Source organism: Synchiropus splendidus, chromosome 5, assembly GCF_027744825.2.
Source record: "Synchiropus splendidus isolate RoL2022-P1 chromosome 5, RoL_Sspl_1.0, whole genome shotgun sequence".
Classification (NCBI taxonomy): domain Eukaryota; kingdom Metazoa; phylum Chordata; class Actinopteri; order Syngnathiformes; family Callionymidae; genus Synchiropus; species Synchiropus splendidus.
The window spans coordinates 10,175,229-10,193,407 of record NC_071338.1 but is presented as its reverse complement, the minus strand read 5'-3'; the positions used below and the strand labels follow the sequence as shown (position 1 = coordinate 10,193,407).

The 18,179-nt window shown below is 40.9% G+C and overlaps 1 protein-coding gene across 1 annotated transcript in view; it reads right to left on the bottom strand.

Annotated features, from left to right (window-relative positions):
* The window catches only part of svild (supervillin d), a 42,320-nt gene extending 25,105 nt beyond the window's left edge, over positions 1-17,215 (bottom strand). The window contains exons 1-3 of the mRNA XM_053865563.1: positions 17,007-17,215; positions 4,978-5,479; positions 1,208-1,242 (exon numbers count right to left, since the gene is read on the bottom strand). Coding sequence (XP_053721538.1) covers positions 1,208-1,242; positions 4,978-5,360 — 418 coding nt within the window. The 5' untranslated portion in view covers positions 5,361-5,479; positions 17,007-17,215. The remainder of the gene's footprint in view (positions 1-1,207; positions 1,243-4,977; positions 5,480-17,006) is intronic.
* Between the last annotated feature and the right edge of the window lie 964 nt (positions 17,216-18,179).

Sequence of the window (18,179 nt, the reverse complement as noted above, 5' to 3'; positions counted from 1 at the left end):
TTATAGATATAAATAAATCATTTATCAAAGTGGAAGAACTTGTGCAAGCAGTTCCTCTGTGTCGAGAGTTAGGCAGCTATTTGGTGTTTCTAAATTAACCATCATAAGTGCATCTCAGTGATTTAACCCTTAAGGTTAGTGAAGTGTATTATACTAAGATTGATATGAACCCGGCTGACTCTCAGAGGCCTGTCTACTACTCTGTGGAAGCATGCATCTCTGTTGATTTAGATCTAGGAAGACACCTTTTGCATTTGTCTATATGTGACAAGGGTGACACTTGACTTTGAACATTCATGTATAATACACTATTAAGACATTAATAAGTCATCATAATACATTCACAAGGCCTTATACAACATGTTATAAATGTTCATAATCCTGTATGGTAATGCCTGACAAGGATTATAAAGTATTAGTAATTGAGTACTTAATCTAGTTATAAAGACTGAAGACAACTAACCCTATGAAGAAACCCTGCCCTAAGTTGTCACACATGATAATGGACATCATCCATAAAGCCTCAAAGATGCATTATATTGCCTTACCAATGGACTAATAATGCACTATAGATGAGGCCCCAACATGAAGTGAAACTGACTGAGAAAAAAGGTGACTGGCATAAGGCTAATGGCTCATTTGTGTCATCCATGACTGCAGATGTTAATTGATCAATATTAACAACACACATGAACCATATTAGTAAACCTGCAGCGTGCCCGTCTCTGACCTTATCATCACACAAACCAGCAGAGTTTGAGTGGTCCAGTGCATGTTTGTGTACTGGTCAAAAGTGATGGAGCAGTGCATCGATGCTGTAGGTCAAAGAGTCAGGAAGCTCCAGAAGGTCAGTGGTGCAGATAGACAGTGGAAAGAGCAGACACAGCTGGTGGTTCATATGCACATGATGTGCTTAATGCTGAGGGTAACTTGATCCAATGTCAGCACAGATGGTGGTCCTGAATGAAAACTGCATTCAGTATTTTCTAATCTATCTGTCATTTTTCACTACATCTATCTCCTTTGGGTCTATTTGTATAACCCAGCCAAATAAAGCAAGCCAAGTCTCTGCAACACACTTGCCTGACTGTCAAACCAGGTTGTTGATATGACATCAACTATGAGCTCAGTACTCGCTCAGCACTGTCTTATACATATCAAGTGGCCAGTGATACAATGAAGGCAGTGCAATGAAAATTCTTCCTACCTTTTGGTTGCTGGTTGTCATCAGTTGTCAGCAGTCTGGGAAACAGAACGAGACATGAGATCAGACCAAACAGTGAGGTGATGATTGAAAACACGATTTATTCCAACATTCCACACGAAAAAAGGAAATAAATCCTACATACACGAGCGTCTGACTGGAATCGCTGAACTAATTTGACTCATGCTGCTATCCAGACTCCAAGTTTACGCTGAACTGATGGTACAGTGAGTAGCATTGAAGATGGTTATTCATCTCTAAGTAATGACCGTTAAATATGGATGGAACAGCAGCTGCCTGTGGGGTGGCAGTGGTGATGTAACAGTGAGGCGGGGGAGAGGAGTGTTTTTAACACAATAGAGAATCATAGTGGGCAGCTGGGATGGGTCAAAGGTTATTGGGAAGATGAGACAGCCCAAAGGCATTAGCTGGATGACCAGGTTGTTGATTGGCGGAACTGAAAATTAGGCAATTGTGTTCTGAGATTAGCAACCGAGAATGAATAGGATGACTTGGCTTTCTAATTTTTAGATGAATTACATTTACTTCCATACTGACACCAAGGGCATAGCAGAGCAGAGATGATTTGGCCAGTGCCACTGTTTTCTTGACCCCTCTTGCTGATGAACAATGGTGAATTAGAGAGCTATGAGAGGAATATGACAACAATCTATTCAAGTTTCAAAATACCCCCCTAATAACATCAGTAAATAACCAATGTATAATCATTGAAAGACTGTGCTGTTACTGTGTCTCTGACTAACTCGAGATGTGGCCACTCAGCAGCAGAAGTTTACAGTCAAAACAAAACCAATACTACCAGTCATGTGAACAGGTTCTCCCTGCCATCAGGCCAAGGCATCCAAGTGAGTCATTGAAATGAGAACATTTAAAATTCTGAAATTCAACTGAAAACGGCAATTACAAGAAAGCTGTTAAATGCAGACAGCAGTGACACCAAGCACATGGTGAAGTACTTGCTTACAAAGTTAGGAGCGAGCAATTTGCAACGTCAGTGACCAAATTTGTCCAGTTTGCATGACTTCCAAAACGACAAATGAGCTTTGATTACAGACTTGAGGCGCCAGGCTTTGGTGTTGTCAGTGGAAACCCAAAGCTGCAGCTGCCAAAGCCCTGATGGACAGCGAGCAAGCAGAGATTATGTCATATTGGATAAGACTGTATCAGTAAGTCCTAAAAATGGAACTGGACATCAGATTACACTGAACATTCTGGATGGGGGATATTTCCATTAGAGTTTATCGTTCATGAACAACAGCTTGTATTTCCTTGTGAGGTCTGTACAGGAAAACATAACATCTGGAGTAATTTCCCCATTTTGGAATGCTACTTTTTAACCACACCATGACAGAAATAAGGACGGCCGTCAGCGTCAGAATAAAATGTTGACTGACGGCTTGAATTATCAGCAGCGGTTTACTTTGCACTCTTTCCAGAACAGACCAACTCTTTCCCTAAGAAGGTTCATCAAATTAGGACAGCAACTGCTAGCACATGCAGGTCATTGAGCCCGCGGGGGAATTTTACACCAGGAACACAACATTCATGACCATTTGGGGAGAGACAGTACAGGCACAGTTCTTTACTTGTCACGCTCTTTCTTCAGTATTCTGACAGTAAGTGCTTTTGTATTTCTAAAACAGTGACATGAAAATTCCTTTATGTTATACTGTCAGTGCAAAACTGATCTGTGACTTGCCAAGAATGTCATAACACAAGATCAGCCTCTAATATGAGAGGCATGTGCGACAAACACATCAACAAGTCCATCCACTTTTGTGCTGCTTCAATGTATTCACGTGTAAAGCTGCTCTAACTAAATGTTTCCTTACATAACCTCACAGTTGTATAGACTCATTGATCATATTCATCTGGATATCTAGCTTGATGAAGCCCCAGGCAATTGGATTTGGCGCACTTGAACAACACTGCCCCCGCCCCCCTCCGGCCATGTCTCCTCTCCTCACTCTCATTCCCTCAGGCGGCTTGTCAGGAACAGACATGTCTGACTATGTGCACAAAGTTAAATACCCATCTTAAATGCAGCTAAAACATAATCAGCCTCATGACTGGACTTGTTCTGTGAGACCTCCAAAGTCTTGTTTGTCATTTCCAGATGAGTTACTCATGCGAGCTGAGTGTAAAGCGAACTAAAACAAGCAGCCTCATGCAAATAACAGGATGGCAAAACAAATGTGGCTCTCATCTGTACAGCTCAAACTGCCAATTTTAGAAATGTTATGTCATGTTTATGTCACACACACGGGCAAGAATGAAATACACAACAGTCATCAGTCAGTTTGAAATCTACTATATACATCAGCCTAAACGCATCATTTAGAAAAGGACACTGTGATGTCATGCATACATTTTGACTCCCATGAGCCACTCAAGTCTTAGATTTCAACACTATATATGATGTCAAAATGTTTATTTGGTACAAAATTACACATTTTATTGAATGTTCTACATTCAATTTTGGGGGCCAAGTTAGGACCCAGCTGGATTACCAGTCCAAGTGATTCAATAGCTAGTACAGTAGGTCATTCGTGCCTTTGGCAAAGTGCAAGTGAAAAATTCATCTTTTCATCCGCGATAGATTAATTTCTACTTTTCTCCATTAATCTGTTGGCCAGGCTACTGAATGGATTACACGTTCATAAGAGTTCTTGAACCATTTTTGCAAGTAAGTCAGTCAACATTTTTCTGTCCAACTTAAGCAAATAAAAGCATTCTCTACAAAAATGTGTACAGTCTAGTTTTTCTCAGGAATGTTTGCAAACATATTAATATCTCCACAATTACATTTTCTCAATACCAAAGCCAAATTTGAAAGAAAAAACATTGTCCCAGAATATCGGCTTTTATCGGCTTTCCTAAGCCAGTAGATATTGACTGATAACAATAACAACACTGACAACGGTCCTAGCCCTAAAAAAAGCACATCAGTTGAACCCTACCAAAAAACACATGCACACAATACTTTGTTAATTCAGAAGCAGCAGCTAAGTCAACCAGGAAGAGTGAACTTGTAGAGCAGGGGTCACCAAACTGTTCCAGAAAGGGCCGCAGTGGGTGCGGGTTTTTGTTCCAACCAATGAAGCACACACAGCTTCACCACCCAGGTAATCTGTAATCAGAGATTGTCAGCTGCTGCTAAGTCTCTGCTGACACCTGGTTAACCTGTGTGTGCTTGGTTGGTTGGAACAAAAACCCGCACCCACTGCGGCCCTTTCTGGAACAGTTTGGTGACCCATGTTGTAGAGTCTACTCCACCACTATGGTCTTCTGCTTGTGGATGATCCACAGAGCGCATTGTACATCTTTCATGGTCTGCCTTAACCTTCTATCTTAAAAGTCAGAGTCCTGCTGGTGGCTGGTCATATTTCACTACATGATAAACTGATTTAAAAAAAACTGAAAACTCCCCCATGCTGCTAAAGTCTTGGGGAGAACCCTGATAAATGAGTCTTTACGCACTTAACAAACCATGGCTTATAAAACTGAACTGAAAATTTTCAGTGCCGTTACAGACTGTTTCTGAATACGAGACACCATGTTTGGCAAACTGTGGTTGATATTAGATACAATCAATAGCAATCTATATTTCAAACCTGTGCATGGAGTGCCCCAAAGACTTCTAACAAAAGCTTGACTGGACTCTCAAATACAACACTAACAAAACAGCATCCAGCATGCACACCCTGAGAGCTTTGCGATTAGCATTTCTAACTGCAATTCATCTTACTCACCTGCAATGAGAAGATATTTTTATAGATGACAAAGTATCCGATGTAGAGAAAGAAGATGTGTCTGCTCTAAACCGAGTGACTGTCTCTTTTTCACATCCAGGGTCCTCAGAGTGCACTGAAGGTTCTGCAACTGTGCTCCTGATGCCCCGCCTGGTGTATGATTGGTCTGATCCATTGTCTTCATTCCTTGTTTCTTTGGTGGCTGAGGACACAGTTTCAGAAGAGTCAGCAGTTTTCCGGTCCCTGCGGACATATTTAGATGTGTACTCTTCAGCATTGCCATAGCGCTCAGCCAGCTCCCTCCTCCTCTCAGCTTTGTAGCGAGCAATTCGCTCAGCTTTTGTCTCGAGGCCTGAGCCCTGGAGGGTGTCAATCGCATCCATTTGTCTTGCTTTTTTAGATGACGAGGTGGGATGTTTGTAAGCTCCTGATCAACTGCAGTGGTCCAGATATGAATTAGGAATAATTATTTATGACACCCACAGCCAGCATCATCATCCTCCTGCAAAAAGAAAAAGACAAATAGTCAACATAGAAGCCTGTTTACAATGTCAAACTGAATCAATCGTGACATGTATGTATTGCGCTTACACAAAAATGTGGTTACAATTTACTGTGGAGCAGAACTCAAAGCCAAGTTCACCCACTAATAACAGGCTGTTGCCCCATTTATCAGCCCCGAGTGAGAATGATGTCATGAGCTTTGGTTTAAAAAAAAAAAAAAAAAGACCAACCGCAGCACTGAGGCTGTCACATAATCTCTATTTCATCAGCTCTGTAGGAGCCATTTGGAAATGAGAGGAAACAGAGAACCTTTCTGCCTTCTCCAACATGTTACATATGAAGTAATCAGAGGATAATACCAAACTATTAGGTGTGATCATAATTGAATGACAAACCAAAACGAGATTCCGCAGAACACACTTCAACTCATGCCTTTAAATTTCAGGATTATAGTTAGTAATGTCTTCATTAATTGCATAAAAGGTGAAAACAGACAACTACTTCACTGTCATGTTAGTCATAGGATGCAAATATTATATTATTAGTGGGGGATAATAATGCTACGACACATATTGCTATGTTAAGATGTCAGAATACGGAGGATAACTTTGGAGTTGATGCTGAAATATGTTGACATCAGATGGGCAGAAACAGACCTGCTAATTTTGCTTGGGGAAAAAAAAAACATGAAACCACATGACACAACTTGAAGGCACAATTTGAACACTACACCATCTTAAATGCATCAGCAGCTGTCAAACGCAGTAAACCCTTAAACCATGTGAGGTTTCTGCAGTTCTTCAGCCACCGCTTACAGACATTTCTAACAGGAGAGGAATGTTTGCACTGCTTTTTAAAGAAAGTCCAACAGCGGAGGAGAACTGTGTAAATTGGTGAGTCGATAACGAAAAGTTTCAATAAGCATTAAAAATGGCACGCCACGCCACCTTTAATCCCAAGGTGTAAAATCTGATATGATGGAGGTGTTGTGCCTGCACATGTAAGAGAAAGTGTATATGATTTGTCCCAGCAGGAGGGAGAGAGGAGGCTGGTAATGGAGTAAAATAAATGGGCATTCGTTGAGAACCATTTTTGTTACAATGGCAAGATCCACCAAAGTCTGCGGTACACCAACCCTGACCCGTAACCACCTGCTGAGCACAAAAACAAGCCAGAAACTTGAGTCCTGGCACACAGAGCCAAACAAACTTTGAAATATCACTCAGGAAATAAGTATATACGTTAGCGGTGCAAGGCTGTTTAAGAGTGAGTCACAGTGTCCTTGACCTTTCCCAAACATTCTCCAACTAATATAACAGCTTGGTTAAACAAAAAAAGCCCATTTTTCCTACTCATCATGTTAGACGGGAAAAGGATGAAGCCGTCTAGTCCTTGTTATTAGTTCAAAAGGTGACGCAAGCACGGTGTGGAAAAACCATCAAGCAAAATACTAGCTGGTCAAATTGATCTTATGACGCCTAGGTTTTTCCTCCAAATGCTCAAGATATGCCAACTTTCTTCACACCAAATGACTACATTTTTTTGACTATTGCATTACTTTAACAGTTATTTGTACACAATAAATAGACAAATGTCTGATTAAAGTTGATTTACTCCAGGGGCAGTTCCAGAGGAGAATTATAGGCATTGTTCCCTGCTTACATGAACACAAACACATGAACCCATGCACAGCATTTTTTGTTTCCATTAAATAGCATTTTCCAATTGAGTTTGTAAAACTTAAAAACAGACTGTGGCAACGATAAATCTGGCCACCTTCGACAAAAACAACTACAGAGGACTTCAATCTTACATGGTGCTCGAGTACTTGTGGATTGCCTTAAGAAGGCATGAACATCGAGAGGCAGCAACTCGATTTGAAGAGTACGCACACGATTACATAAGTCACCTAGGTCATTACCTAAAAAAGGAGTGCTAAACTCTTCACTGAACCTTGTGCATTGAGTTCCAGAACATCAATGTTGCTTTGTTTGGAGGCTGCTGCAGTTATTTTAGGTAACAAACGAAACCCTAAGTGAAGGGACCTTTTTTGGTGGACCAAAAACAAACTAGATTACCATTCTTTCTCCCCCAATGCAACAAACACACATCCTATTATGCACCGAAACTTCACATACTTGAACGTAATGTAAACTCAGATTTATCAATTGTTGCATAGTTTGTTTGTTTTTTTAAAGGATTTCTGACTTATGACCTTAAAAGTGACACCCTTTTTATCCACCACGTCTGGCCAAACCTGGCAAACACTAGGAAAATGACTGAGGTTTGCTCGATCTGCTATGCTCATACTGGCTGTGATTCGATTATTTGACAATGTTAAATGCTTGGAAATCAGTCGTTCCGTAGCAAAAGGATTACAGAGATTCAAGGGGCATGTAAACAAATGCAATCTTTTGTTTACAGTGGGATGTTCTTTGGCCTCACATGGCCTATTGCGAATTGATGCAGGCTGATGCAGATGAAAAGAATGCAACTAACATCTCACTTCCTCATTGTGCTCTACATGCTAGCACAGAAAAAGTTAAACTGCCTCAGGAAATGTAACACAACTTTGGCTCAAATCCCACTATTTCTTACTACAGCCGGTGGAATGTCACAATATCTGCGGACGAATGTTGATTAACTTGACTATGACTGGTTTGCATTGTGCATTGTATGCTATCCAAGATGGTGACAAAATGGAAAGGTGGTCAACAGCAGTGTTGCATTTCAAAGGGCTGAACAACAGGAATACTTAACAGGAATATTTAAGATTTAGAGTATAATTATAGAAGATGGATATTTTCTGACACTATTTAAGCGTCGTCACCTAATCCAATAAAATGTATGAAGGTATACAATATATTTGCTACTAAGATTAATTTTGTGTAGCATCAGAAATCTTAACATCTTAACATGCAAAATGTACTTTATACTGCATTATCTCAGTGCATACATGCTCATACAGGCCATTAAAAACAATCAGGACTGGACAGACGTGTGTCGCTCAGGGAAGAGTAAAAACCTGATGCATATTTGCTCATGAGCCACATGTCCACACAAGATGAGGGCACAGGAATCCAGCCTCCACCCTACTCATAAAAACAGTGAGCTGCAGAGGGAAGGAGAGCTGCCTGCAACTTTATTAGAACTCTGGTTTGTTCTTCTAATCTCCTTCTGTCAGTTAAAAAACACGATATACAGTACACACAGAGCTGAAAATTGCAAGGTGTTTTTTTGTGTTTTGGCATTGTAAGATTCTTCAGCATTTCATATCCATTTAATATGGAGGTCACTAAAACCGTTGCCAGACTGGGACATATGTAGTATTCTTACACACTTCCCTACATTGAGAGAGCCTGATCTCAATTGAGGGGCAAAAATATATTATTAGGGATCTTTTTAAGCAATAGAGGAACTTTTTTTTTTCTCCTACGTTAAGTGCGGTGTAAATTTTTGACTGACCGGACACCTGAGTACTGATGGCATTTTTGGATTTAACCAATAGCAAATTATCATAAGTGTAAACAGAGCACACTTAACTAAAAATAATTAGCTGCACCAGAATCATTAAAAACATAATACTGTGTAATATTTCAAAGCTTGTTTGGCGCTGTTAATATAGAGCAAAATTACGTATTAAGTTTAAATATACTGCCAGATTGCCAAATAAATGTGTATGTTTGGAATAAAAAACAGTTAGCTGAGGTTTTGCAAGTGTTGGTCTAGGAGTACATCAAAATGCAATTTTTTTTGTGGAAAATCATACTGATTCAGATCAACATCTAAACTGTAAATTGAAAATTGGAATCAATGTTGTACTATGATGCACATGACTAGATGAGCACTTGAGGATTGCATGTAAAAATGGGTTTGACGACCTCAGACAAGATGACAATTAAATGCTGTCTACACCAAATATTAACTGGCGCCGCCAGCTGAGAAGAAAAAAAAAATCATTGCCTGAGGCGCAGAGTTGCGAGGCTGCACAGCAGGGGGTGAATAGGACTCAAGCCACCCCAGACAAAATCCGTGGGGGAAAAGCCCCTCATATTATGCCCTCATGCACCCAAACGCTGCACCACGCCACATGAAAATTGTCCGCTGGGAAGCTGCTCTGGAAGGCAGAGTGAGCCCCTCAGCGTGAAAGCTTGAGCCTCTGTTTACCTGCCGTGGGGGCGCTAACATTAACCACTGTTAGTTACTGACCTGGTCGTCTGTACAACAGCGCCATGGTATTAGTGTAAGAACCTCCGTGGAGCAGATGATCGTGTCGATGATGAGTCACAACAGCAGTTATATCTGCTCGTTGGAGATGTTTTGAAAACCAGTGATTATTTGGAAGAGGGTAAATGATAAATAAGAACAATCGCTCACGCTGAACCTGAGACAGGGGTGGTAAAATCAAGCACTCCTTGTCATTCAGGCCGCTGAGACGCAGGAAGAGTTCTCAAATATGGAAGTTTGTAATCAAAGGAGTAAGAAGTCACTGCTTTGATTATAAACTTCCATATTTGATCTTATGATCTCATGAGAAATGACTAAAAAAGCTTGAATGTGGAATCACAGCTTCCAACTTCAGAACCAGAGAAAAATCTTCCCAGCCAAGTGGTCAGCTCGAAAATATCCTCTCCTGTTTCCAATGTTCTCTAAAGCCAGTAGTTCATTGTTCAATAAAGTTTGAAAGTTCAAAAAGCAAAGTCTTAAATTGTTAAATAATCATGATTATATGAATCAAAATAATCATCATTTTTGCCATAATCGTCCTGCCCTAACTGGTTACCAGCCAATAATAACAATGTAGCTATCAACCACACACTGAGTGATTGGGGTGCTTTTCATTAAAAACCAATTTCTCACCACTTACAGGTGCCTCACTGTCCGGAAGGCAACCTCCACAGTTTTAACACAACTTTTAATCGTTACTGCGCGACAGACCACTTCATCCTGTTGAAAAGCGCCTCAAAGAGCAGAAAGCTACAGAGAGCGTTGTTTGCCTAACACGACAGGTAAAGCCTCTCATTCATGTGAGCGAACATTTTTCTGGCATTGGATGAAAGTTTGACAAAGAATGGTTCTGGTGACAAAGCAGGGAAAAGCAGAGGAAGAAGGATAAAAAGGGAGGTTATAGAGAGTCCAGCGCAGCAACTGCAGAGACCATATGAGCGGAAATAGGATGGAAAGACGGGTGGAGTGAATGGGCTTTTGTGTGGGTTGGATGAGCTACTTCTGTGGGGCATGTGTCTCCAGGGTGCTAAGAGGCCCAAATCTAGTTGTGTCGGGGCAAAAGATCTTCGGCTGGAAAGAAGGAGGAGGAGGATGGGGAACAGAAAAAAACGGGGTCAAGGACTAATCCATCTATCTCTCCCTCCCTTCATGACCATTCTCTCTCTCAGACACAAATCCCTTTTACCAGAACTCCTGCTGACTGAAGGCAGCCACCCGTAAGGCAGTTGACATAACAACCCCCTGGCTACTCAAGCCTGCACTCTGCTGCGCCCTAGTAACTGACACTGTAAAAACTGTACAGTCCTGCTCCAGGTGAAGCTAAAAAATCATTAAGAAGGAGCAAGTCTTCAAGCTTAAACTCACAAGTCCACAGACCTGACCATGTTTTCAGTTTTCCAGTGAATAGTCAGTAACATTTTTTTTTTTTTGCACAGGATGGTTCTTTGTCCCTCCTTTCCTGCCTTCTCTTTGCAGCAGTAAAAAAAAGCCATTAAATGTGACGTAAAGGAAAGTAAACAAGAGAGATGAACACACTCATGAGACGAATCACAAAAAAAAAAAAAAACACCACTACACACACAGGCTCCCGTCGGCACTGCGAGCACACAAGCAGTGCTGTGGGAAGGGTGTGGTTTATGAGGATTTATCTTTGTGGGGGATCTTACATACACACACCTGCATTATAACCACATTCTTCCAAAGTTAATATGGAGCAAAAAACACTCAAACTTCAAAGCAGTACCTGCAGTGAGGAAGACTGTCTCTCCCACACATGTCTCGCATGTTCACCGACATCCATCCGCCTGGGGAGTTGAGTGAAGAGGCTAGGCTAACACGCCATTTCTCATACATGTTATCACCAAAAATCCCTTCACTGTATTTTCCTCCTATCAGCATGGACTTCACTCGGAACAGTGAGGTGAAGGCCGCAAAAAATGGGGGGTTAACTGGGGCGAATACCTCATCCAAAAAAAATCCTGCTGGTGGGGTTTCTCCCCAATCAACACATTAGTTTCCACTATCTAGACAAGATACCATCTGGCCAGCTGGAATGCTACTGAGCAAGGGTGGAGGAGTTAAGGGGTTTTGTATCTTGTAGGGGGGATGGTAATGGTGCTTAATACTAAACCAACTTAACTCATCAACGGGGAAAAATACATAAACACAGAACAGTCGACTGTAGATTGCGTGATCTGAGTCCACATTTAGATTATAATCCTGTAAATAGTACTTCTATAATACAGTATGCATTATAGTCATCTGCTTTAAGCCTCATGGTTGAAGACAAGGACATGAAAAGACATGGAACTAAATAAAGGTAAATGTGAGTACAGAAATGCTTTACAGTTACAGACACTGCATTCACAAAGTAGCCCAACAATATCACCGCATGCTTCTCAAAACACCAACTAATTTCATCGCATATAGCGAGCCTAAGTTTGTGGTCGGTGCATACGACCTGAGATCGGAAAAAATGAATGAAAGAGAAAAGAAAGAAAAAGAAACTTTAAAAATTTTAAATGATCAATAATGACGTGAGTTTAGACTATGTTTGTTGTGTAATGTATGTATGACGTCACATCAGAATCCAACAGCGCCAGTGCTAAGGCAGATGCTAAAGGTATTACATCATTGAAAGTAGAAGATAGCAAATATTAGCAGACATCGTTACACACTTACCGTGAGCCTTTAGAGCTTGTCCCGCCTGCTGGTGTGGTGGCAAAACTAGAATAACTGAAACCTGGGTGAGTTTAAGCAAAGCAACATATTCAGTAAAACAATTGTAGAACTCAATGTTTCAGTTACTGTAGTTTTGCCACCACACTGGCTCTCATTCGACCGACTATGGAGCCTGCAACGACCATTGTAGTGCGCTACTACATATCACACAAAACCTAAAGTAATTCTTGATGCCGGTTGAAAAGCAGTGCACTCTCGGCATTACAATGCATCTTTCAAATTAAGAGACATGATATGTGAGATCTATGGCATATTTCTAGATCAGGAAATAACTTTTATCTTGTTCATATTCCGCCCATGAGGCGGAAGTAGATGGACGTGACTTCGACTCCCCATTCTACTGGTTATTCCCTTTATGGTGTTGTGGGGGCTATACAGTACTAGCTACGTAGGGTGAGAGAGGGAGGCGACACTGTTTTTCACATGACACAGATAAAGCACACTTCCGCTCTCTCTCTCTCTCTCTCTCGCACACACACACGCACAGACTGCCCAAAGGAAACCAACACAAACACATTGGAGAATAAAGAAAATCAGAACCGAGCAGTTTACCTCCAGTCCCTGTGGAGCAGGAATCAAACCCTAACAGCTACATACAACACTTTTTACTGCAAGAGGCACTGAAAGTGTTTATAATGAAATTTTCAACTGATGAGTCAATTTCAGTCAGAGTCAAAGCAAAGAACATATTGCGTTGATGCAGCACTGCATTACGAGTTGGCTAGGTAGGGTGTTTTCATATCAAATCACATTCTTAATTTTAACCATATGCTGATGTGCCATGAGGAATATTACTGCGGTGAGCAAAATCCTTGAAGTGGGCTCTCAGTGCACTGCTGTGAACCACATGAAATTAGTATCACGGTGAGGTATCATGAGGCATACCACTGGAACTGCTGTTTTCTAAATATGTCTTGCAGTAGGTTAGTCTGAGGTTAACCCCTCACACTCTCTTCCGCAGGGTCCCTATGTGTTATGCTGACAAGTCCCATTTTTTGGAGTAAATATTTATATTGCCTGACCCCCAGAATATGCAGCTGGTTTGGAACACAATTTAAAGAGGAGTAGGAATGGAACAGGGTGAAAGTTTGGTATGAGGAGGTGATGGTGAAATGTATAATTTAACTACTAAGACAGATACAACATTCATTGTTCAGGTAGAAGGTGAGAGAAAGACACGACAGAAGTTATACTGTAATATCAGTTTCCGGAGGTTGATTAATCCATCCTCCAGTCGGCTGCTTGAGGCACATGCTCAAACATGACGTCTCATCACATTGAATAGTTTAGATAACAAGCAAGAACAGAGTTCAGATACAAGCTAAGAAGAACATGTCTCAATCTGTCAATTGTAGAAGTGGACTGGAAATTATCTTCAGGGCTGTTGCTGGCTCATCATCTAAGGGGCTTTTCACACTGTGGATTCTGTCTCGGCTGGCCGGAGTCCGATTCACTCCCTGCAGTGCAGCCTTGTACCTCTGCACCTCAGGTGGCGCTATGCGCAAAACATCTGGTTTGTGACCCAAGATGAAGCACGTCTCAAGGCACTTGTCATTGGCCAGGTGAGATAAGCCCAAATATATTTATGATCATCAGCAGGACCACCTTGTTTCTCTGTCACTAACACTATGAGTCCCCGTCAACTGAGATATTAACTGATGATGGACCTCCACTACGGCGGTAACAGAATGCGGTGTTTCACACCCAAAAGTAAAGATGAAAGGTAGCGATCATGTTTATTTTACAAAAACATAGCGGAAACATAGCACAAAATACGAACCATCTTGATTAATCCACGCCACTCTCACAACACAATGTGAGAGATTAATGATAATTGAAAAGATATTTGTCAGTGAAGTGACGTCAAAAATGAAGAATGGATAGTCTGGTAATCTTCAATAACTTCAGAAAAAAAGTCTGTGAATAAAATCAGGCGTTTATCAGCCTTAGAAAGGCGAAAACACTTGAGTTATCAAACAGTCGCACACTTAGCGAGTCCTGGACTGCAGCGCTGTTCAATGACCAATTGTCCAATGAATCAATCCCATTCCCCAGCACCAGTCTCCTGCTGCACACCTCAGTGTACTGGGGGCTTGCAGAATTTGCCGTCTCTAAAGTTCTACATAAAAAATCCAGCTCGACAGACGATAAGGTAGTGGTGACATTGCAAGTCCAGGATATATTGGGTAGTTGGAAGTGGAACAGAACATAAAGCTGTGGATCAGAATAAATAACTTAAACAAGATGGCTGACCCATTATTATCCGATTATAGCTCCCAAGTTTACACTTTTTGCAATGTAGCAGAACAAGGATCAAACATGAGTTAATAAAGACCAACAATGAGTAAGCAAAGGGAATACATTTTAACATGAAAAGAAGATACAAAATACTGAAAGACACAGGACATGTTTTGTATCGCATATCACAAATAGAATTATTTTGAAAAAAGCAGTGGCTCAAAGACATAGCATTTTGAAATCCACTAAAAATAGGGTCATTGTGAGAAAAAAAGTGAAAAGGAAACATGCTCACATTGCTGTAAAATAAAAAAACAACAATGACTGTCTATGGGCTTCATTATATGTTTTTCAGAGGATACAATAATTTTCCCAGACTGGGTCTAAAATATATCCATTCTGTAAAACTCACTTTGATGTGCACTTTTCATAAACAAATCAAGACAAAAACTGTATGTGGCACCTAACAGGTAAAGTGATTCAGGATACAAAACGTGACAAAGTCAGTCTACAGCTGATGTCATTGAACAAATTGCTGTGACGACAACAGATGAAAGGGGAATGAGGATACAGCTGTCAGTGTAAAAAAAACATTCTCAGAGAACATAGTCGACAGAAAAGAATAGAGGCACGAAGAAGTTGACCTGATTTTTTTTTGTTAATTCCTTTCAGCTAAGTTAATAAGTAGCCAAGAAATACTCCTCTTCATACATAAACTAATGCTTCTTTGTTTCAAAGAATTAATTGTCATTAATGTCTAAAACCCCAAGGAATCGTAACAACTCCTGGTAATTGTAATTGCCACAATTAGCGACTGCTGTATTTATCACGGCCCATGTATGATGGCGTTAGCTGACCTGCCTGATCTTGCCTCTTACTTAATTTCCAGTGGGCTCTCCTGGGAGCAGCTACACTCAACACTTGGCAATATGTGTTTTGTGCTACATGTTCAGAGGCATAAGCAGACTCAAAATTATAATGCTTATTTAGAAATTATGAAATGACCTGAGTGGAAATAATAAAACAAACAAAAAAATATCTATGACTGTGTTAACTGAATATTGTGTGTGATGGCTCTGTTGTGCAGCTGTTTCATGAGCTATCAGAACAAAAATCTTCAAGAGCATGTTGATGCACAGCTACAAGTCCCTACAGTCTTTGCTCTAAACCACAGTTTGTTCCAACTTCCCCTTCATACCGTCTCAGTAGTAACATGATCCCTACCGGTACCAACACAACACCATTTGAGTGTCTTGTAACATTGACCACTACAACATTCACTTTCTCCTCACAACAACACAGCGTCTGTCCCTCTTTGTCTGGCGTCTTTACATGATCCAAAGGCATATGTGAAAGAGGAAAACAAAACAGCAAGACAGGAGCCACTCCCTGCCGGGGACTGTCAGTCATTTGATGCTCTGCACCGATAATGAATGTTTTACTTGCAAACAATGTTCTCTTCATTACGAAATCAAAACCACAAGCTACGGACGAATGACAAAAAATAACAAGTGCTTTCTTGCCCTATACCTGGTAGATAGATAGATAGATAGATGATGTTGTGTAATCACAGCTAGCTGATGAGAGTCTGGCGATGTTGACACAGGTCATAGTGGCAAATGTTGCAAGTGGAACAAGTATCACAACAGTTCACTTCGGGTCTCTCATTAATGCAATTCTAATGGCACTTGAAAAAGGAATTATGATGACACAACGGTGACGTCATCACCGTGGAGTTGCAATAATATCCAACTGCCCAGGAATGTTTGCCCTAAACTAATCCACAAGACCTGCTTTCAAAGAAGTGGCCTTTCTGTCACACTCTGTTTTCACAGGTGGTTTCACACAACATTCCGCTCGCCCACTCCTCTCCTTCAGTCACTGTTTGAGGACATTTGGAATTGGTTGTGCTTGTGGAAAGAGGGCAAGTAACGTGTACCTTTGCATGAACGGATAAAACCAGATGTTTTGGGATGTTTGGTCATTCAATACATGACACAGGAACCGTTGTAAAAACAAGTTAACTTAATAGAGAAATAGCTATGACACAGAGGAAATAGAAAACATTGAGGCATTCAGTATTAGCCAACGTTAAAAAGTCAAAGATGAACACCCATATGTATGTGACTGAATATTTTGATACTTCCTTAGTGAATGACAGTAACAACGTAGTGACAGACGCATTACGGCTCCATGCCCATCACCCGAGTTGGTTGAAAACACATGTCAGTGTCAGACTTCAAAACGAAAGCTTTGTTTCAAGTGCATTACAGGCGGAAAATTTAAACGAGCACTTGTTTTGAAAAGTTGTGGCTAACCTGAGCACGTCCTCGGAAGTCCGCGGTCAAACCTGACGACAGTGACTTCTCCAAGCGACCGAGATGCAAATGTGACGAAGCCTTGTTCAGCTTTATTTGTTAGAAGTCACTTTCATTGTCCACATGCCCAGGGAACCGAGTCAGAGTGGCAACACGGTCCTGCATGGTACCGGGTCCGACTGCGGAGGGGGGCAGTCAGGGCTGGTGGCGAGTCCTCCTCTCTTCAAACTCGAACTGTCTCCTCGCGTCTGATTGGTTGACTTGTGTGCTGCCTTCACGGACCTTAAGTACTTTTATGAAGATCGTGTATTGACAATATATCTTAAATCAACAATGTCTTGAACGCACCCTGCATTAGCTCTTTATGTTTTCACACTTGCAGAGCGATGATGGTTTCATTACTGTTAACCTGTCATACAATAGTTTTCTTAATTAGTTTTAGTATTAAATGTTAACTTAACATTGTTCTTGTTCTGTAAAATATCGGGAATTATCAATATTGCAGCGTCACCTGCTGTTCATTGGGAGGATAACCATGAGCTTAAACCGTTTTCCATGCTACGGTTGGTCAACATTGGTTCGCTCCGGTTCGGATCAGCAAAACACTTCCTTCATGTAGATGTGATCTATGTATATGCTTGGTCACATTCATTTATTGGCGTCCTAGTTCTTATATTATCGACCAGACAAGTGCAGGGCCCCGTTCACCTCCTAACTGTCCCGAAATATATAGTACAGTGAATTGGACTGTTGCACTGCCCTCTAGTTGTTGCTCATTGAAAGCATTGAAAGCGGTCCTCAAGCATAATCTCAGGCAATGTAAGCACATTGTTGAATAAATTTAATGTAATCGAAATCAGCCAGCCAATGATAATGAGCAAAGTCAGTAGTATGTTTGTGTTTTTAGGAGAGTTTTGAGTCGTGTGTGCTAAGCTTGTGGGCACCATTCACGTTCAAGTGATCTGTTCCCACAACTTAACTTGGATGACTCATGATCATAAACGTAATCTTTGTCTTCCTTTCTACACATCTCTTTTTAGATAAACAATTTCTTCAATAGACAAATTCAAACGTGCATATCTGTTAGTAATGTTTTGTGTAAATATAACTTGTTATCTGCCGGTAAAAATAATGGAAATTATTTAAATGTGCACTTTATTCCCATTAGAAAAG